This window comes from Notothenia rossii, assembly GCF_949606895.1.
Source record: "Notothenia rossii genome assembly, chromosome: 2".
Taxonomy (NCBI): domain Eukaryota; kingdom Metazoa; phylum Chordata; class Actinopteri; order Perciformes; family Nototheniidae; genus Notothenia; species Notothenia rossii.
The window spans coordinates 54,638,446-54,661,524 of record NC_136904.1 but is presented as its reverse complement, the minus strand read 5'-3'; the positions used below and the strand labels follow the sequence as shown (position 1 = coordinate 54,661,524).

The 23,079-nt window shown below is 39.7% G+C and overlaps 1 protein-coding gene across 1 annotated transcript; it reads left to right on the top strand.

Annotated features, from left to right (window-relative positions):
* Nucleotides 1-10,803: 10,803 nt before the first annotated feature.
* On the top strand, nt 10,804-13,963 carry LOC307030579 (uncharacterized protein). The gene is made up of 2 exons (XM_079667081.1): nt 10,804-12,416; nt 12,759-13,963. Exons 1-2 carry the CDS (start codon nt 11,004-11,006, stop codon nt 13,263-13,265), a joined length of 1,920 nt encoding a protein of 639 aa, XP_079523207.1. The 5' UTR covers nt 10,804-11,003; the 3' UTR covers nt 13,266-13,963.
* Nucleotides 13,964-23,079: the final 9,116 nt, after the last annotated feature.

Sequence of the window (23,079 nt, the reverse complement as noted above, 5' to 3'; positions counted from 1 at the left end):
AGATTTAAATGAAGCTCAGCGCAAGTTCTTTCAGGAAGACTGGGTGTACATTCACTCCGCAACTGCATATAATCAGCTCATCAGGCTTTCTCTTTAAGCTATTACATTTCACCTCATTCTCCAGCAGCCAATCACCGTGCTGCAGCCAAACTTTAAAATTGTTCTCCTCTCTCCTGCAGTCAGCTGTGATTTCAGGTGTTCATACCTTATCATATGGCATGTGTCAATAAATGTTCAAACTAAATGAATTCTCTCCTGATTGAAACATCATGTGTTGAAATAAACAACTGCAGTTCGAAATAAAAAGTGAATTGCCTAATATTTTTGTTGTGGAATCAATTAATTTCTTGATTTAAAGGCAAAAACATGAAAAAGCTAAGAAAAAAAACTATTGAATACAATGTATTTGGAGCAACTTAATTTATAAATGGTTGTCAACTTAAAAACGTGTGTTCACAATGATGGTAATTAAGTACATACAACTTAAAATTCCTTTTAACCTGTTAAACCCAGAGCCTGTTTTTCAGGTTTCAGGCTCGAAAATGACATTCCCAGACAAATGACCATATCTTCCCTTCTAAAAGGGTGACATTAATAATCTTTTTTCTCAAAGTAATGATAAACCTGTCAGTTGGATGTAGAAAAGTCCGATTCAATATAGATGTTTTTTATTTTAAAGAACTGTAAATTATAGTGTCCGCCCAAAATATATTTTGTACTTATAGTGAAAACTAACCTTGGATGATGGGTTAGTAGACTAAAAGCTTTAGGAATCCAAAGTACAACATATAATAAGTACCCTGTATCAAGATTGATGCAAAACAAGTTATATTTGACCTTTTTAGACAGATTTAGCAAAAAACAAAAACTCTTCTGGGGCCATTTGGGTGGATATTTTATATCTCTGGCTCCCCTTGCTGGATTTTGACATGTGACATCTCTTTCTAACCGTCAGAGCCAATGGAATCGAGGGGAACTCCCACGTAGTCCTTATTTGGTCATTTGTCTGTGTTAGACTGCCGCATAGCCAAGACCGGAAGCAGCAGCCACTCTGGTGGCTACCATTAGCAGCTAACTTTTGCTCTGCGATTTTTACATAAACATGGAATTATGGATTATAAATAAGACAAATTATTGCCCAGAAACTTTATCAACCTTTGGATTAACCGATTCAGCCACGTTTTTTCTCGTTTTAATGCCATTGAACACGTCTTTTGATCAGATTGGCAGCTACGGTGAGACGATCTCCCTAGAAGCTCCGTAAAGGTACGTGTTGTGATGTCTGTGTTTGCTTCCCCTGTCGCAAGTTCGGATCACTCAGTGATGATACTATATACCTAAATAATCTGTGGAACCTCAGCTTTAATCGGATATCTTGTATGTGCAGCTACGATAAGTAATAAGGGTACTTTTATCTTGAGTTCTGTCCCAATGTCCGTTAGCATTTTTCGCTAAGGGGTCACTTAGATGCTTCTTATGAGACTTGTGTTTTGTTTTGGTAAAAATGGTTTATATCGTCAGTTAGCTGAGATTATTTCTGTTAATCTGGTATAAAACATTAATAGGTTTTTAAATATTAAGATCCCCTGAGACACAGTGTCGTGAAAAAAAAAACCAGTAGCCTACCTTGGGGCTTAACAGGTTAAATCATACGGTAAAACAAGTTGGAACAACTTAACCCCCGAATGAGGGTAATTAAGTCCATACAACTTAAAATAATTTTAAATCATGTGGTAAAACTAGTCGGAACAACTTAATCTTTTGAGTAATCAACTTCAAAAGTTGTGTTTATGCTACCAATTATTAAGTAACTGGTAATTAAAAACACCTCTGATTGTAGAGGAAAAGCCTTCTCCCCTAACTCAAATAAGTTTGTTGCTTTAAGACAATTTCATTAGAAGTTGCACCGAGGGTTACGCCGAGCGTCGAACAACACTTTGAAATGGGATGGAACCACGGCAGACTGTCCAAAACTGGATTTGAACGGGTCCACCCCGTCGCCCCCTCCCCCACCCCGTCCCCAGAACTACACATGCTGGCTATTGTGTCTTTTGCAACATGCTCTATGGCACGTCCCTGGGAATTGTAGTTTTAAAAGACGTTTTCTTATTTCCCATAATAAGAAGTTGCCAGTATTAAACTGTGTACATCCCTGGAGGTTTAGGGGATAGGAAACACTCAAATTTAAAACATATAATTAATAAATGGGTGGAAATTGCTTGTGCCCATAATGGGCAGCATTAATATATACCCACATGACAGCTAAGGTCAGAAGAGCTTTATTTAACAGCTGGTCTTACGTCTGTGACCCCTCCTGTTGTTAATTGATAAGCCTGAAACATGCACTTGTCAAGGTTCAGAGGCACATATTGCATAGCCATCGATCATCTTACATTACATTACATTGCATTTAGCTGACGCTTTTATCCAAAGCGACTTACAATAAGTGCGTTCGAACAACAAGTTACAAACTTTAAGAAAACAGAATCATATAAGTACACCAGGTGTCATAGAGCTAAAACATTTCAAGTGCTACTCAACTGCCTTTAGATAAGCCAGTCCTTTATTAGCATATAAGTGCTTTGTTAGTAATTATAGTCGAAAGAGATAAGATATACTTTATTGATCCTAAGTTGGAAACATTTGCGTTACATCAGCATGTGTAACAGTTGTAAATATGCAGTGGTGTTTATTTGTAAATCATTTAGTATAATCACACAAATTCTGTGTTTTATATTTAATAATTCTGTGTTCTTTATTTATTGATTGTTCAATACCTGCCAAGGTCGGAGATGAAAAACCTGGGTCGCAGGTTCCTTAACAGTGCATTACAAGACATCTATCAATATGTGTGTATACCTCCACCATTAAACTGTCATATTCTGCACATTTCTTATACTATCTACATACATCTTATAAGAGTATAATACATAATATAATACCAGTTAAAATAAGTGCTTAAACATACAGTAGTTAACATTGCAGGAAAGCAATATATTAGTACTTTGTCAGGCTATCTATACCCCCAAAGCTTTTTTCTTATTCAAAATAAGACCTTAACCTAAAGTATTCTTTAATGTTTAAATAAATCCTTATTAGTTTGTCTCCCTGTGTCTCCTATTAATATCTAATAATAAAAATAATACATTTCAATAACGTGCTTTAACCACCAGGTGTCCCTTTCTATCAGCTGTGCACCGTTATGGTGTACAAATACCAATATACCAATTGGATCAAATATAAAAGTCAGCCAAATTTAGTATTGATACTGCGTGGAGACGTACAGATGTAGCACTCCAGATAGGACTCACATGGGTGTGTCCCAGTCAAAAGCCCAGCGGATCCCAGTGGCTGGGGGTGTTGCCAAATTGCTAGAGGGCGTTGCCAAATTCCCCCATTTGTTCAATTACAGGATTTAACCATGAGATGGCGCTTCATTCACAAATACACAAAGACAACTGGGTGTTGTAGAACTTAGTCTGTTTGCAATGTTTGCAGCTCTGCAGTTGTGTTTGTTGAATACTGTAGCATTTAATCACTTATTTGTTATGGTTTTCAAAGGCTACTATAATGAAAAAACATCAATATTTTAGATAAAATAAAGTATATAGTTTGCTTTATGCAGTATATTTTTTGTAATATTGTTGGGGTGTTTTTACACAGTACAGTAGATTGAAGTAAATCAATTTATACATTAAGATAAGATAAGATGGACCTTTATTAATCCCCGTGGGGAAATGCAGTAGTTCAAACAGCAACAGGGTAAGAGTGAAAAACAGGATAGCACAGATTCACACAGATTAATAAAATCAAAAATAAGATGAGCGATAAAAATAAAAATAATAATAATGAGAAACTATGAAATAAGAAATGAATAAAACTAAAATATAATTATCATATCATATATTATAATGTATTGTATTATTAAGTAATATCATACATTAACCCCATTATAGCAGATGCCACATTGAATGGATGAACACATTTATGCATCAATAATTACAACAGAGTATTTCTAAATACAAGTTGTAAAAATACTTATATGTATTTAATATTAATAACATAATGATTAATTTCAGATGATAATAATTTTCAGGGTTAGGTCCGGTCTGACAGCGCTTAGCTCTCTGCTGCAGAGAAGATCACTGCTCGAAACAAAGTCAAAAATCCTACATCCAAACGGAATAAATATAATTAATTATTATTAATGCGTTAATATGGAGCTATTTCAGGGTCATAAGTTTTGATCATTCAAAAAAATACAATTTATTTGAAAGTTCAAGTTTTTATCCTGAACTTTGAAAAATACAATGATGTATTCAAAATAAAAATAAGTATTTGAAATCATTTTTCAGGTTGAATATTATTTTGATTCAATTCAGCAATTTTTTTTAATAAAATATTTATTTTCAGATTTCACTTTTATACACATTTTGATATTTGAATCCTTATTTTTTTCAGTTACATTTTTATCGTTTTCAGATTCAAAACAATTATTTTTTCAGTTTCAAATCTTGTTTTTTCAGGTTTCACATTGCTTTTCACCTTCAGATCGTTTTCGCTTTCAGATCTTTTTTTTCGCTTTCAGATCTTTTTTTTCCGCTTTCAAACTTTTGACCCTGATGTTGCTTGGGGGGGCGGCGCATAGCAAAGAGTAGTTTGGCATCCTGAGTGACAGGCCTCCCTCTGTCATGTTGCCTTCATGGATGTTAGGTAGCGCGAGAAATATAACTCAATACTTTCTATACACGATACTCCCGTGATAGGTGGGAAATAAAACTGATACCAGCGTCAAAGTTCCGTTAAGCAAGCTGTTGAGCATCGTAGTTGGCAACAATCAAGGTATAAGCGCAATAAACTGTGCTAGAATGTGAAATTATGTATCCGCAACGAGCCAGCAGGTTGTTCTGGTGGACCTGACGCCACCCCCCGCTGTCTCAAGGATATATACCGCAGGTCCTTCCTTCCTGCAGCGGTCAGACTATACAACCAGCACAGCCTCTAGACCCCGCACAAAACAACTCAGACTGTAACACCTCTTGTTGATAAATACCAACCATGTGCAATATTTGCAATATGTGCAATATATATATGCCGTTAAAAACTGTGCTGCTAAATCCGCAGAACTGTTACAGGGTGTGTATTATGTAAAATGTGTAACTTTAAAATATATCATTTATTTTTTTAATCTTTAATACTTTTTTCATGCATGCTTTAGGTAGCATTAAGCTGTCTTTGGCTCTTCTCTGCTGTAACAATGTAAATGTATCCCCTGTGGGACTAATAAAGGTAATCTTGCTTAAAAGAACTTTGACGCTGGTCACAGTTTACCACCAATCACGGGAGTATTGTGTATAGAAAGTATTGAGTTATATTTCTCGCGCTACCTAACATCCTTGAAGGCAACATGACAGAGGGAGGCCTGCCACTCAGGATGCCAAACTACTCTTTGCTAAGCCCCGCCCCCCCCCACGCAACATCAGGGCCAAAAGTCTGAAAGCGAAAAAAAAGATCTGAAAGCGAAAAAAAAGGTCTGAAAGTGAAAAACGATCGGAAGGTGAAAAGCAATGTGAAACCTGAAAAAACAAGATTTGAAACTGAAAAAATAATTATTTTGAATCTGAAAACGAAAAATCTGCAACTGAAAAAGATAAGGATTCAAATATCAAAATATGTATAAAAGTGAAAACTGAAAATAAATATTTTATTCAAAAACAATTGCTGAAATAAAAAAAATAATATTCAACCTGAAAAATGATTTCAAATACTTATTTTTATTTTGAATACATCATAGTATTTTTCAAAGTTCAGGATAAAAACTTGAACTTTCAAATAAATTGCATTTTCTTGAATGATCAAAACTTATGACCCTGAAATAGCTCCATAGTTAAGTCTTGTTAATTGTTTTTGACTTTTATTAAATGTTTGATATTTCCGGCACAGACCCTTTCATACCGGCAATGCGCGATAGAAAAAACAGAAAGTGCGACAGTTTAAAATATACAAACACAAACCTACAGACTGGGGGTTGGGAGATCACAGAACGGAGGAAAGCTGTGGAATCTGACCACCATCCCCCTTGGGAGACTTACTCCACACATTCCGATGGCCAATTAGTTTTAAACAAAGAGTTTGCAGCATTCAGCATAGGCAACATGGGGGGTGGGGGCTTCTCAAAAGAGAAAATGCAGATATAATTCAGTCTCTCGACTCGCTGGTATCTCGAGCTGAGCGCTCATTGGTGGTTTGTACCCCGTGCTGCTGATGAAACTCTCCATTGGCTCGGCAAAAGTTTGTTGTTGTTTTGTGTCGCCACTTCCATTCACATTTTTCGTCAATGTTCCACAATGTGTTTCATGAAATTAATATCCATATATTTTATACTATACTTGCACTGTTTACCGTTTTCATACTTTATATATCTTAGCATATTCATACACACTGTTAATACTGCTCACAGGCTGCTGTGTATATCTAGTGCAGGGGTCGGCAACCTTTTTGATATGAAGTGCCATATAAAAAAAAAATTGTTGCCAACGATCGAGAATTATCAACTGGGGGGGGGGGGGGGTTGAGGAGCTTGACGCTCGTGAACTATCAGCAGGAGGGCGGGGGGAGCCTCGCTGCGGGGAAGCAGTGTGTGGACCTGTCAGCACAACTTATGATGCCGAATTTAACAAACACATTTAAATAATTGGTTTAAACGGCATAATAATAAGGACGATCGTCCGTTCTGTGATTCTCCAGAACACACATGTTATGATATTAGGGTCATGCAGAGTGAGACGAGATCGCTGTCCCTTTAAGAGAGAGAGAGAGAGGGGTGTGGCTTGTGTTTGTGGATGGTAGAGCGACAGTGAGGGAACGTGTGTATGTTTCTGGAAGTGAAACGAGGAAGCAGAAAAACAGAGGTCTGTGATGTATTTTGTGAAACAGAAGAACAGCTAAATAAGTGCAACGGCCTCCCAAGAAGAGCTCGCCTCTCTCCAGTCATTTAAGCTAAAGTGGGTTATTGAACCTCAAGCTTTTTGCTTCTGCCCTCCTCGACTACGGTCTGGGAGCCGACAGGATAGTTCAACACACAGATGTCCAGTCCGCCCCTTTGTAGGATATTATTTCGATGAGAGATGAGCAGATCGCCTCTGGGCTTTCAACTAAATACACAGCCACTCAAAAACTGTGGCATTTGTACAGCTCCTTATGGGTACTGCAATTAGTGAAGTGCTTTCCTCCGTGGTGAAACGATCAGCACTGCACCAAGGGGGAAAGCGGCAAAAAGTCGCCTGGAGTTAAAGAGAGCGGGGCTGCGTTGCGTGCATGGCTTCCTTCTGCAGGTAACGGGGAGACGCGCTCTGGCGGCGGTCTCGTTCAGGATCCGAAAATACAATTTAAATATTTTGCACACTTATTCCACTTATTCCTAGTGTGCCACTGGTTACGGTGCCGCGTGCCAATGCTGGCACGCGTGCCAGGGGTTGCCGACCCCTGATCTAGTGTATTCATACCCCTCACTGTTTATTCATCATTCAATTAATTCTATATTTTATTCTGTAGATCGTGTACATTACTTTTCACTTTACTGCTTGTTGCACCGTTAGAAGCTAAACTGCATTTAGTTGTCTCAGTACCTGTAATCTGTGCAATAACAATAAAGCAGGCATCTTTATTGTAGCCTCAACAATCAAGTTCTAAGTAGTGCAATATGAAATAAAAACAACTACACTCTTTTGGCAGTGTTGTGGTGCCGAGAGATGGGAGTCGGAGGCGGGGTATCAAAGGTACAAGCTAGACTTTTATTTAGCATCTGAAAACCATTGTAAACAACTTCATGCCCGGGAAGCGAAGACCGACGGAAACAGGAAGTCCGGTTCACTAAAATGTCCGTGCAGAACAATACCCCAACACATAGATTCGTGGGTGAATAATGTCAATCACCACAGTGTACACATTAACAACAACTACACTATTTTGTCAGTGTAACAATTAAACAAGAACTACACTCTTTTGGCAGTAACTATTACATAAATAATAAACTGTCAGACTGACACTGAAGACAAACAAACTATTTTCAGCAATCAATCTGTTTAGTTGACTCTGGGTGACATGTGGCGATTTAAAAAAATCGTTTTTTTGGCTGTTTAGATGGTGTTGTTCCATCTGGGTCACTGCCGGTAGTTGAGACGGTGGGGTCTTTGGCGACTAGTTTTATAGCCCCATGTACATTACTTAGGTGCTTGTGGAGATTGGCATTGCTGTTATTCGATGTGGACAATGCTTTCTGTCCTGCACACAGTTTACATTTGTCCGTAATATGTTGTGCGTCCTTTATCCCCACAAATTGAAAATAGTGGATATATCTCCAAGTTGTAAATGCTCTGCTGCTCTCGCTGATACTTGCATCTGCCATAGTGTGTGTGCTGGTGGTGGGCGTTGCCGTGTGTGTGTTAGCAAGTGTTTGTGTGTCTGTGTATTTTCCCCATAAGGCAAGACCCGCCCAACTCTGTCTCTGATTGGCTTACCCTGAAATGTTACCCCGCGTTAACCAATCATCACTCCTCTCTGGTCCCTTTCACTTTTCCATGGTACTGTGAGAGGACTCGCTGTATTCAACTGTAAATTACATCCGCAGGGAGATTCGGTTCAGTTGGATCACATAATGTAACGCAGTGTAACCCATTTAAATCACAGTAACTATAACGGCGATACTGAATGGGAATAGGTAACTAGTAACGTTATTAGTTACCGCAAAAGGTAGTTGCGTTATAGTAATGCGTTAGTTTGTAACGCGTTACAGTAATGCGTTAGTTTGTAACGCGTCACGTGGATTAAACTACATGTATTTCATGCATTTCATGCATGTATTTCATGCATTCATTTCAATTCGTGAACATATGCATTAAATAATCTTGAGGATGATGATTGAAAATCGTTTGTTTGAGCCGGGCTGCATTTCCTGATGAAAAAACATAGCGATGGTTTTGTACTTACACCAACGTGAATTAAACAACATTATTTTGTTAAATAAAAACATGGTGATGTTTTGGAAATGATTACATGTCTCTTATTTATCACAGAATATGATCCTATCCGTGACATATGGATCTTAACAAATATCCGCTATATCAGATACCTGTAGATCTATCAGCGGTTTATTTCACATGAGTTCCAGTGTGGCAGCTTTTCACGGCTCCCCCTGGTGGATCCATGATCCATTGCAGCTGGTTTCATTAAAATTACATTTATTTATCAAGGGGGCGTATCAAGTCCTGCAGGGGGATTTTCCTTTTCAGCAGGGGCCCACCCTGTGCAGATCACGGACCTGCACGGGTAGGCGTCTGAAATGAAGTGCTACATTTGTATTGTGTGAAGAGAAATTGAAGATTTTGTTTGATTGCTGATATATTTATGATCCACGTCACATATTCAGTTTCGGCGGCAGTTATTCCTGTTTGTCTAGAAGTCCTCTCATCAGGGCTCTATAAATAGCGAACTACGGCAGATATATAATATTTAATGCAGCCGAACCGTGTATTACAATGCCGTTCTGTGATGACCTTCAAAGAGAAAAGCAAGCACACTCGGAATAAAGTATTATTTTATTTAAAAAAAATGTTTTCGGATTTCACATCAACAGGAAGTCCGGTTAACTATAATATCCGTGCGGAACAATACCCCAACCCATAGATCTGCGGGTGAATAATAATCACCACATTACACACATCCCTTCACATTTAAATTTACATTAAAGTATTTTGTGAGGCCTTCTAAAATGTTTTTAAATATAATTAAGGTTGTAGTTGAATAGTTTGTAAATTATTGCGTTGTGCAATCGCACAACGGCACGCCCATTAATTCCACAACCACACACATGGATTAACATTGATTTAATACATTAATGTAGCCTTTGTTTCTGCTAAAAGAGGTGTCGACCTGCTGGGGCAACAAGAAAATCGAGTTAGACTATTACAAAATAAATAATTATTATATTAATATTGACAATAACAACCGACCGTCGGGGAGCGTTCTCATGGCGTCTATTATCAACGCTATGGGAGGTCTATGACGGTCTATGGGACGCCCTGCCCATTGAAAACTGACTTCCAAGGGATATCCTGTACGTAATAGAGAACCGCAGTGACGTGTCGTAAAACCCGGAAGTAAGTTAGCATTTTTGGCACTTCCGGTTCCTTCCTCAAAAAGCAATGCATTTTTTCCATAGGGTTTTGGAAAATAGCTCAAAATAAGGTCTGTGGTTGACACAAATTTAAGAGGTAATTGACGTTTTGTTCTACGACATTAAATACATCAGCAGTGACCCCACTGGGGATTTTTGAAGAGTTTACGTGTCTGAAAAACGATGGTTGTTACCGAATGGCTGAATAGGACTACAGAAATTGTCGAGGCCGTTGTACGTCATTACGCCTAGTGTTGGGAGTAACGCGTTACTTGTAACGGCGTTACGTAACGGAACTACTTTTTTCCGTAAATAATAACGTAACGCGTTACCTTTCCCATTCAGTAACGCCGTTATTGTTACTGTGGTGCTAAGGGGCTCGTTACTCGTTACTATCTGTGGTCCAAATGGACGGTTTCTCCCTGCTGCGCAGAGCGTTGCAGCGGAGCCTGTCTGCTGCCTGTCAAGAGTGTCAGTGGTAAATAGTCATCATGAGTGAAAGACGGGACTGTCACCATAGACATCTAAAATAATAGACTTAGCTTCTACTGCTTGGTCGCGTCAGCGCCAGTGGCAGTAGCGGTAGAAGCTACATCTAGTCTTTTAGATGTCTATGGTGCACACTATGAACCAATGCGTTGAAAATGAGCGATGATTGGTTGACATAGGTTAAAGTTTCAGGCTAAGCCAATCAGAAACAGACATGGGCGGGTATTCTTGCCTATAGGGAAATAAACACAGTCACACACACACACACACACACACACACACACGCGACAACGTACAGCAGCACACAAACTCAAAAACAACACAAGAGCGAAAATACAGCATGGAAAATAACGACGAGACCAACAGCAGAAGTTTCGCAGGTTGGAAATATAAGCATTATTTTACCTTTATAGGAAAAAAAGATGAAAAAAATATAAGTGTCAAATGTAAACTGTGTGCAGGACACAAAACGCTGGCTTCCTCATGTACCAGCAATGCCAACCTCATGAAACACCTAACAAAAGTGCATGGGACTATTAAACTAGTCGCCAAAGATGATGATCCCACTACCGCCTCTACCTCCAGTGACACAGATGGAGCACCTCCACAGGCAAAACAGGCAAAAATCGATTTCAAATTGCCACAGCATGTCATCACCCAGAGGCAACTAAACAAATTAATAGCCAGGTATGTTGTTGAAGAAATGCTGCCCCTGTCAACTGTTGAGTCAGTCGCCTTCAGAGAACTAGTTGGCAAAATTCCAGTGACAGTGAAAGCAGGGATACAGTGCAGAAAGACATTTTCCAAATACCTGGACACTGAATATGCTAAAATGGAAGATGAGGTCAAAAATACTTTTAAAGATTTAGAATACCTCTCTACCACTGCAGATATATGGACTGCACATAACAAAAGTTTTCTTGGTGTAACTGCACACTGGATAAACCCACAGAGTATGCAACGTGGAAAAGCAGCCCTGGCTTGCAGAAGATTCAAAGGTCGGCATACATATGAAAGTATTGCAACTGAGCTAGATAACATTCACTCATCTCATGGCATATCACAAAAAATTACAGCAACAGTCACAGATAATGGCTCTAACTTTGTCAAGGCCTTCAGAATGTTCCAAAAACAAGAGGAGGATGAAGATGTGGATGCAGAGGAGGATGAGGTGACCTTTACAAATATAGGGGATGTATTGCTGGATTTAGCTGCTAATGATGAAGATCTAGATGTGATCACCTTACCCCCACATCAGAGATGTGCATCACACACACTAAATCTCATCTCATGCACTGATGTGGATAAGTGGTTGCTCTCAACACCTGAAACAAAGACAGTCTACAGAAATGCTACGACAAAGTGTGCAGGGTTGTGGAACAAGGCCAGTCGGTCACCACAGGTCTCGGAGCTCGTGGACGAGATTATTGAGAAGAAGCTGCTAGTACCTTGCACAACTAGGTGGAATTCATTTTATGATGCCCTGGCTCGAATTTCTGGGATACCAGTGGTGGAGTTGAACACCATCTGCTCCAAACTCCAGATGAAATGTCTCAGTGAAAGGGAACTTCAGTTTCTCAGAGAGTACTGTACCGTCATGCATCCACTTACAGTGGCACTGGACATTCTTCAGGGAGAAGAGAATTGTTATTATGGCACACTCTTACCCGCACTGGAAACATTGATGTCCAAGACTCTGGAAAAGAAGAATGGACTACAAATCCTTGTTGGCCTACCAGATGCAATTGTGCAGGTAAGAACTGTGATTTATTTAATCAATTTAATCAATCAGCCTCTTGCTTTGCATTTTATAAACGTCACTCATGTGTGCATAGGCTGTGTGACAGTGTGATTGATATGTACTGTATGTGTGAAACAATAAACCTGCAAAGCATTTTAGCTGTAAAGTGTGCAATGTACATGTTGTACACCATATACAGTAGGTTAGGCCTACACATTCTGTGTCCCTAAAAAAAATGCTCATTATGAAACTAGGCATATAATGTATAATGCAATTGTTAAAAAAAAAACAACTGCTCATTATGTACAACTCAAATGATTTTTTTGTCTTTTGCACTCTTATACATCATTTCAGTCAATCAAAACAAGATTTACAACGGTTCTTGCAAGTGAAGATGCTATCCTGGCTGCTGTGACACTACCCAAGTTCAAGCTACGTTGGTTGCGTGACCAGGAGAGGAAAGACCAGGCCAAGGCAAGTCTGCTCGCAGAATGCCGCAAACGGATCCTGGAGCAGGAGCAGCAACCAGGTACAAGTGCACCCAACCCAACACCACAGCACAGCGCAGGGTCTGCCAAAGAGGCAGAGTTCTTTTCCTTCTCAGAGGATGAGGAATCCTCAGCTGAAACGGAAGTAGCTGATTACCTCAAATCAGGAGCAACAGGTTTAGAAAGTCTCAATCAATTTCCTTTGATAAAGAAAATATCTCTTAGATATAATGCAGCCACTCCATCCAGTGCCCCAGTAGAAAGACTCTTTAGCCTGGGGAGCCTGATTCTGTCTCCGAAGAGGAACAGGCTATCAGATCAAAAGTTTGAGAGGCTTCTCCTTTTGAGGTACAATCATTGGCTTGAGCGCTAGGAAGGAAGACTTTAATGGATGGATGTTTTCTGGGAATGCTGATATGTTTATTTTGAGAGGGGTAGATAGAGCGATAACAAATATTTAACACTACCTTCTGCTGGTCTAAAGAGACTGAAGGACTCTTGGTGTATTGTGTTAGCCTACTTATGTTTTGGTTGAATACCTAGTGTTATGCATTGCATTGCATAGACATTGCAGTCTTACTGAAAAGCATCTCAGGGTATCTGTACCGGTATCTTTACTTGAAAGGCTGAAAGCACTTTTTTCATAAGTTTATCCAACAATATTGATTTTGTTTATGCTAAATGGCCAGATGTGAGGTAAATTATTTTATATACTGTTCATTTATCCTTATTTGTTATTTACTGTTATTTGTGATGAGACTGAACATAGTTTATCTGCCAATGTTGAAGATGTCTTCAATTGATTTTTTTTTGTAATGCCAGTCTGACAGTTTATTTATTTTTTTGTTACACTGCCAAAAGAGTGTTGTTGTTCAATTGTTGTTACACTGCCAAAAGAGTGCAGTTGTTTTACTTGCACATTGCCAAAATTGTATTGTTAACTTTAAACTACTATAAGAATGTATTAGAAAGTTGAGGCTACAATAAAGATGCCTGTCAAAATTTCCAAACATCTATTTTGTCTTTATTGTACCACTACATTTCATTATGATAGTTGCTACAATGATAGCAGGTTTTCTTTTCTCTCACTGTGACACAGAAAAAAACACAAAACCTTTTTAAATTTGTTTTTATTATTTAAAGTAAAGTAAAGTAACTAGTTATAGTTACTTTTATAATTTAGTAACTTGTAACGTAACTAGTTACTTTTTCAGAGCAGTAACTAGTAAAGTAACCAGTTACTTTTTAAAAGTAACTTGCCCAACACTGATTACGCCGAACACGTAAACACTCCCGCTAAGTTTGTTTTCCCCTGTGTTCTGCTTAAAAGCAAGTACCTGCCTATCTTTAGTATCTGTATATCTACATCTGACCATTAGAATCGGTATTTTTGAAATTGTCGTTTTTAACACCGTAGTTTTACAAATTATAGAATAATTAATTACCAGTGTTTTCCAATTTTACTCGGCAGTTCGTTTCGTTGGCTAACGTTAGCTAAAGCTAGCGCTACTAGTTAGCTACGCAATGGTTTGTTGCTTTGCTTCGGGTTGCAGCCACAGGTCTTCGCATGAAACGTGCTTGTTCTATCGTTTCCCGGCCAATGTTTTCCAAAGGAGAGTCTGGATTCGTGCCATGAGGTAAGCTGACGTTACATTTTTGTCCATGTCACGGTGAAATGTAAATAATGGGTAGTGACTGTATCGCCGTTATAGAGATGGCGCTGCTGAAAAGACCGCAACACAAGTAAAGATAATGAATACATCCTATTAAAACCTGTGTGGCTTATATGATAAGTCTTATTAGTACAAGCAGCATAACGTTTCACCATGTAACTAAAGATTGTAGTCAGGGAAATCAGTTTGACATATTGAACTAATAACAAATCACCTCTGGCTGGCAGAGAACTCTCTGCTCCATAGCTTCTCTTGGATGTAAAATCACATGTACATTTTACATTTATATTCAATTTAATATCCCATCCCTCACATACTTTTGTATATATAATAACTTATATTTTGTTTTTCTTGTTATGCTGCTGCAACACAAACATTTCCCAAATTGGGATCAATACAGTAATATCTTATCTTAATTAATTAAGAAATATAACTATTATAATTAGTGTAGCAGCTGACACCTATTTTCAATATGGATTAATCTACCATTTATTTCTTTAGTTCAATTTTGATCTATAAAAATGTCAAAATAGTGAAAATGTTCACGAGACTTATCAAAGTGCAAGGTTATATCTTTAGATGTTTTGTTTTAGCCTATGTACTGTATGTCTTAATGCTCTTACAGTATATGTGACGGTGTGACTTCCATGAAACTATATTTGATATCTTCCCAACAGACGAGCTGACAGAAAACCTAACACTCTAACAACCACAACATTGCAAAGGCGAGTAAATGTAAATTAAAAACAATTCACAATTTTATTATTTCTTCTTCTTTCTTGCAGTGAGGTGAAGCTGACCTTGCACTTGGTGCCAGTAAGGATGTTCCTCACGCAGGCTGAATGTTTCTCCTTCCTTACTGACAAAGAAGCCCTTGACTTGCAATGCTTCACTAATTGTCATTTCCCTTGCTCCGTAGGGACACTTTACCTCCAGCACAGCGGAAGACCCTACCAGACCATCTGGAGATGCCCCCAACATTCCTGATTGGGAGAGCCACAAATCTGACTCATGGACCTGCATCTGAGTTGCAGTGGTGAATGCCCTGACGCCCTCCCATTCATTCATAGTCCCCCACTGTACAGACAAAACACCATCAAGGGCCTGTTGTTGCCCTAGCACCCTGGCAATAAAGGAAGCAGTCACACGCTTTGACCTCAGGACAGCTCCAAAGTTGCTGGCAGTCAACCTTCCTTTCCTGAACAAATGCCAGTTTGGGCTGGTTCGCTGACCAGTGGTAGCCACCTGAATTGTCCTCTGTTGCTCTTCAGACAATGCCATGCTTGCCACAATTGCCTCAGGTCCCTGATGCCCAACAGATTTGATAATTTCAGGAACAGTAAGTGTTTCCAAGCTGTAGTGTTCCTCTTCTGGCTCGGGGGAGAGAAGCCAAGAAATTCCTGAGAGCCTGCCCCCGAGTCTGTCCCTCAGCCAGTCACGATCTTCGGAGGTAGGCTCTCTTGTCAGCGGGTTAAATTAGTTATTGGTTTCAACAGTCACATTAAAACAGTTACTAAATCAGCCTACTATCACCTAAAGAACATATCTAGGATTAAAAGACTAAAGTCACAGCAGGATTTGGAAAAACGTGTCCATGCTTTTATCTTCAGTAGACTGGACTACTGCAATGGTGTCTTCACAGGTCTCACTAAAAAATCTATTAGAAAGCTGCAGCTGATTCAGAACACCGCTGCTCGAGTCCTCACTAACACTAAGAAAGTGGATCACATCACTCCTGTTCTGAAGTCTTTACACTGGCTTTCTGTGTGTCAAAGAATAGATTTCAAAATACTGCTGCTGTTTATAAAGCACTGAATGGTTTAGGACCAAAATGCATTTCTGACCTCCTGCTAAATGATGAACCACCCAGATCTCTCAGGTCTTCAGGGACTGGTCAGCTTTCTGTCCCCAGAGTCAGAACTAAACATGGTAAAGCAGCGTACAGTTATTATGCTCCAAATATCTGGAACAAACTCCCAGAAACCTGCAGGTCCGCTGCAACTTACTACTTTTAAATCCAGGCTGAAGACTTTTCTTTTTGTCGCTGCTCTTAATTGAACTATTAATATCTTAGACTGCACTGTAACTTTTATCCATGTATTTTTTCTTTTAATATTTATTTTATTAGCTTTTCTTTTTAATGACTGATTTTAAATGCCATTTTCTTAATGTCTTTCATTTTTTGTAAAGCACTTTGAATTGCCTTGTGTTGAAAAGTGCTATATAAATAAACTTGCCTTGCCTAATAAAGATTTCATGTGACACATAAAATTGATTTGTTGATGGGAATTAATGTGAATAAATTAACTCGGTCTTAAAAGGTTAACGGTACTCTTGCTTTCACTACTCACCGACACTATAAACCTTGTCCCTCATGCTAGCCCTGACAACACCGGTAAGCACACCTTCATCTAGGCTGCACTGTAACGTGTCGTGACTTGTAGTGGTTCTCTCCTCTATCTACACTCTTCTTGTCATCTTTGTAAAACGATATCAGACTGGTAATTGACACAGCCATGACTTCTAGTTAAATTCAGTGTGGCTAAAATGAAAAGCTTTGTTAAAATATGCCAGCACGCGAAAGTCAAATTCAGCTTTATTGTCAAAAATTCTACATGTGTTATACATCCAGAAATATCGAAATATCGTTTCCCACAGTGTGACATGTATACATAAAACAAAAAGGGCCTAGATAAACGTGGTATACATTAAACAAAACGGGCCTAGATAACCGGGGTATTCAGTTTAAAATGTTAATATATTTAAAGTTTTCAAAGTGCAGTTTCAGTGCAAGTCAGTTGAAACGATCTTAAGTTGGCGTGACGTTGAAGTCGTGCGACCCTGCTGCTGTACTGGCTTGTAGTTCGTTTATAGCATAACGTTAGCATTTTGCTTCTGCCGACTAGATTTATTATTCAAAAATTATAAAAGTAGGGTTGACATGTGGATATTATCCGGCTGAACAAAACGTGATCCATCTCTTAAATATGTGTCAACCACAGACCTTATTTCGAGCTATTTTCCAAAATCCTATGGAGAAATTGCATTGCGTTTTAGACGAAGGAACCGGAAGAAGTTTACTTCCGGGTTTAAGGACGCGTCACTGCGGCTCTCTATAGAGTGACGGGGAGGGGCCCTGACCGTCCGTCAATATGTGACGGGTTGGGAGTGAGAACGTGTTGTTTTCATGCACTGGTCAATTTTGAGATTTTGTACTATTTTGATTCCATAACATGTTTTCTTTCAGGCTTTTGGAAGGAAAACGTACAAAATACACATTTAGATGTTTATTTTACTATAGTTAGTTTATTTGTGTAGATTTCTCCTAAATTCACCGAAAGTGAGCTTTCTAACGTAACATGAAGTACCGCTGTTTGCACCATATAATCACTGGTATCGTTGGAGAGCTCCGTCTCTCCTACACAATCTCGTCGGATCCAAATATGGTCATTCCCTTTGTATCAGCAACCAATTGTGAAAGTACAAAGGGATCTTAAACCAAAAAACGAAATCTCATTGACTGGTGTCAATTTCTGACAACGTGTGCTAAAACACTTCCTGGTTTAGCTTTCCGCTGGAAATTAAAATCTCAAAATGGCAAAAGAACAGTGAAAAAAACGTTCTCACTGAAGATGACAACAATTGTCACTTGCAAGAAGCAAGGTTAGACCAAAAAAAAATGACCCTGACCATGAAATACCTTCACGGAGTGCGTCGATGCGCAAGCTGTCATCCAAAGAACAGCAGGGTTTAGGTAGCGCCACACAGGCCCACGGGGGCCTCCGGACACAAAACTGAGACACAAAACTGTGTCTCAGGGCTTCTTAACATTTAAAAACCTATGATTGTGTCATACCCACTTAACGGGAAGAAACTCAGCTAACTGACGATACGAACAGTTTTTAACGAAAAAAAACACAAGTCTCACAAGAAGCGTCTAAATGAGCCCTGAGCGAAAACATGCTAACACACTTAGCAAATAAATCTAGGAATAAATACCCTTATTACATATTGAATCTGCACAAACAAGATATCGATTAGCAAGCTGAGATTCCACAGATTCTAGGGGTGTATCATCAGGGGAAGCAAACACAGACATCTCAACAGAGAGCAAAAACGGGACATTGTCTTACCGTTGCTGTTGTTCTGATCAAAAGTTGTGTTCAATGGCATTAAAACAATAAAAACACGGCTGAAGGATAATCCATAGGTTAATACAATGTGTCTGTGTCACTTTGAAATGATTACTGATAATCCATCGTCATATTTATGGCAAAAACTGAGTTTTCATATATCAAGGTTCAAGGTTCTTTATTGTCAAACTAACATAGCTACATAGTAATTATGTTGTTGAAAATATTAGGTCACAGGCTTCTCCAACAATGCAACACAATAATACAGATAAGCAGAAAATATTAAAACAATATTAAAATATACTATATTAAAAGTAATACAAAAAGAAAAATAGTTTTTTTAAAAGTGAGGAAAAAAAAGTGGAATAGTGCAATACGAGTCTATACAGGTTATTTGAATGATATATTAGATAATAGATAGATAATTACGAAGTAGCAGATGAATGTTATGAAATTGTTTCAACAGTTCAGTTGTTCAACAGTCTGATTGCCTGCGGGATGAAGCTGTCTCTGTGTCTGGTGGTATTACTCCGGATGCTGCGGTAACGCCTGCCAGACGGCAGCAGAATGAACAGTTTGTGGCTGGGGGGAGGGGTCTTTTATAATCCTGAGGGAGTTCTTCCTGAGCCGCTGGGAGTAAAGGTCCTCCATGCAGCTCCGTCCTGGTGATTTTCTGTGCAGTTTTCACCACCCTCTGTAAAGCCTTACGATTAAGGGTGGTGCAGCTGCCGTACCAGGCCGTGATGCAGCCAGTCAGGATACTCTCTATGGAGCACCTGTAGAAGTTGCAGAGTATCCTGGAGTCCATGTTGAACCTCCTCAGCCTGCGGAGGAAGAAGAGCCGCTGTCAAGCTTTCTTGGTGATGGTGGTGTTGTATAATATATATAGCTATTATAATAGCTACGAGAGTGTATGACAGCTTCCGGTTTTGGGCATTCTGGCTGTGCATCACTCTATTCACCAATGGGTAATGTTTAGATGGATTTTAGGAACTTCCCCTCTATTGGCTCTAATTGTTAAAAAGAGATGTCAAACATCCAAATTGACCGATTTGAGGATATGGAAAATGCCCCCAAATGACCCCAGAAGTGGGTTTATTTTTCTAAATCTCTCTAAAAAGGTCAAATTTCACTTGTTTTGCATCAATCTTTATACAGGGTACTTATTATATCTTATAGTTTGGATTCCTAAAGCTTTTAGTCTACTATCCCATAATTCAAGGGTGGTTTTCACTCTAAGTAATGTTTTTTTTGGGACGGACACTATGTTCAATCTGAATTTATTTTAAAATAAAAAACATCTATATTGATTCTTACTTTTCTACATCCAACTCACAGGTTTATCATTGCTATGCGAAAAAAGATTATTAATGTACCCCTTTTAGAAGTGAAGTTATTGTCATTTGTACTGGGAATGTCATTTTCGAGCCTGAGACCTGAAGAACAGGATCAGGGCTTAAAGGTCCCATATCATGGCCATTTCTACTGATCATAATTCCATTGTTGAAGTATTCTAAAATAGATTTATATTGTGCAATTTTCCAAACTCACATTGGTTTCTCATACAGCATCTCTGTATAGTATGTGTATTCACTCTCTGTCCTAAACGTCTTGTTGGAGCTCCTGCCACCCCCCCCCCCCCCCCCCCCCCCCTCCCTGTGAGCCCAGTGGCCGTCTGCGAGACACACAGACTCACAGCCTCGCCGCGTCCCGCTGTCTCAGGCTGAGAAATCGGCGGAGCTGCAGCTGAGAAAAGATTGAGTGTGTGTGTGTGTGAGGAAGTCCGGATTGGTCCATTTGGACCATTCCGCGGACTTAATGTAACGGATCAATCCGCGGAGCCGTTAAGTTACTGTACCCATGAAGAAAAAGAGAAATCTCCAACGAGGCGTTCTGGGGCAGCATAGACAGGTCTTTTCTCTCAGCCTTCTTACAATGCAGACGCGTTTCTGCTTTCTCTTGCCTCTGCTTACTTTTTTATCTTGTTTTTCTATTCTTTTTCAAAAAAATTCGAGCAGCGGCTCCTGTACATTAACTTATCACTGGGACAGTTATTCTTCGTAAATAGATGGAGGGTTTCAGCCATATTTCAATATTTTTACGACGACCTCACGGCCCGTCTACACTACAGGCATGAAAAAATCTTGAAGCTGGGCGTGTCTGAAGCTTGGCGATTTTTTGCGAGCAACCAATCACATGAATCTCCCGCCCCCGACATACAAAGCAATAGCAATGTTAAAACGAAGTAAACTGGATATAAACTCTCCAAACAGGCGAAAAAACGACCAGTTTCACCCACTGTCTCTGCCACCTCCCTCCATGCCTGGTTCCTCCGGTTTGTATCCCGGTAAATATTTCCGGTCGTAAAGAACCGGGTGATTTGCTACCGTAATATCTCGTTTGGAATATGAGGAAATGAACTGCGGTCTGGCTCTCCCAGCTTGCACGCGGTTTGATTGGCTGCGCTTGCACTGGCGGGATTTGCATAAACGGGATTTCATTGGCTGATGCCAAGCATCGAGCCTCAAAAGTTGAACATTGTTCAACTTTTGATGCCGATAGATGCTCGTGATGCTTGCAAAGCCATGCCATGCTCCCCACAATGCAGTTCGGCGAAGATTCAAAATCTTCTACGTCACCCCATTCAAGTGAATGGGCGAAGCGTTGAAAGCATTTTTTGATGCCTGTAGTGTAGACGTACCGCAGTGGCGTGGCCTAGCAACAGCTAAAGCCTGGTACAACATGCTATTTAGCTTAACCAGTTCAGCCCTGATCCTGTTTTTCAGGTCTCAGGCTCGAACATGACATTCCCAGAACAAATGACCATATCTTCCCTTCTAAAAGGGTTAAATTAATAATCTTTTCTCTCAAAGTAATGATAAACCTGTGAGTTGGATCTAGAAAAGGCAGAATCAATATAGATGTTTTTTATTTTAAAGAAAATTCCGATTGAACATAGTAAAAAACTGTAAATTATAGTGTCCGTCCCCAAAATATTTTTTGCTTATAGTGAAAACTACCCTTGGGTGATGGTAAGGTAGACTAAAAGCTTTAGGAATCCAAAGTATAACATATAATAAGTAGGACCCTGTATCAAGATTAATGCAAAAAAAAGTGACATTTTACCTTTTTAGAGAGGTTTGGCAAAAAAAACCTCACAGACCCCCTAAAAAAAACGCTGGCCACAGCGTCTTTTCCTGTACAAAAAGCAGCTGTCAGCATCTTTTGTTGTTATAGGAAACCACAACTCTGCTTGCGATTGGTCAGCTGTCAGCAGTGTTATTACGGGTACGTTCGTAAATGCACGAACGGTCAGTCCGTTCGGACAACCCGTCTGTTCCGCCAGAGCACCCAGCTGTGAGCACTCAGAGCGCAGCGCTCTGGACTGTGGAACGGGGACGCTCGGAGCACTCTGAGCGCATTTACGAACGTACCCTACAAAAAGCAGCCGGGAGCGGACCGGAAGTCGTTGTAATTTTGGGATCGCGACTGTTAATAATCTGTGTCACTTTGTTAAATTTTGATATGTTTTGATATGACAAATTCCACTAACAGATTCGAACTAAGTGATCAGTTTATGAAAATAATACCCGTTTCTATGTCTGCTACGACATGGAAGAGCTGGCTAGTCAGGCTGCTCCACACAGAGCTCTGTTTGTTCAAAATTACAACGACTTCCGGTCCGCTCTCGGCACGATGTCTTTTCATGTCACCAGCTAGCCCTCTACCGTTTGCCGCCATATCGTGACACTACCCCCCCCCCCCCCTAAATATTAGCATCATAAAACAACAAAAATCATATCACATCAGCAAAATGGCCGCGAAAAAGATAAAATGCAGACAGTACTCTATTGAATATCTTAGCTATGGCTTCATACCGTCTCCTACCAATGCACAACTCCCAATGTGTTACTTTGCGAACATGTATTTTCCAATGAGGGAATGAAACCCTCACGTTTAAAGGAGCACCTTACCAAGATCCACCTGGATAAGGCAGATAAGGAGCGTCCGTTCTTCCAGGCCCTCAAAGAGAAACATGGTAGGAGCACCATCAGCAGTCTCTTCGCTAGGAAGACCACCCAGACTGACAGCGGACTAATAGCATCATATAACATCTCCTTGCTGATAGCCAAATGTGGGCAGCCGTTCACAATCGGAGAGAAGTTGGTACTCCCTGGCATCAAAGAGGTCATATCTACTGTGATGGAGCGTGATGCCACACAGGTGCTGAAATCCATCCCACTCAGTAATGACACCGTAGCACGCAGGATTGATGAAATGGGCGCTAATACAGAGGAGCAGCTGTGTGCCATCCTGCGGGAAACTCCATTCAGCCTTCAGCTGGATGAGACAACCACTTCTGACAACAATGTTCTGTTGA

Excerpts from the sequence above, each read along its gene's own strand:
- LOC307030579 (XM_079667081.1), top strand. The coding sequence starts at position 11,004 with ATGGAAAATAACGACGAGACCAACAGCAGAAGTTTCGCAGGTTGGAAA. Across the intron at positions 12,417-12,758 it reads TACCAGATGCAATTGTGCAG|TCAATCAAAACAAGATTTAC; the intron begins GTAAGAACTGTG and ends ACATCATTTCAG.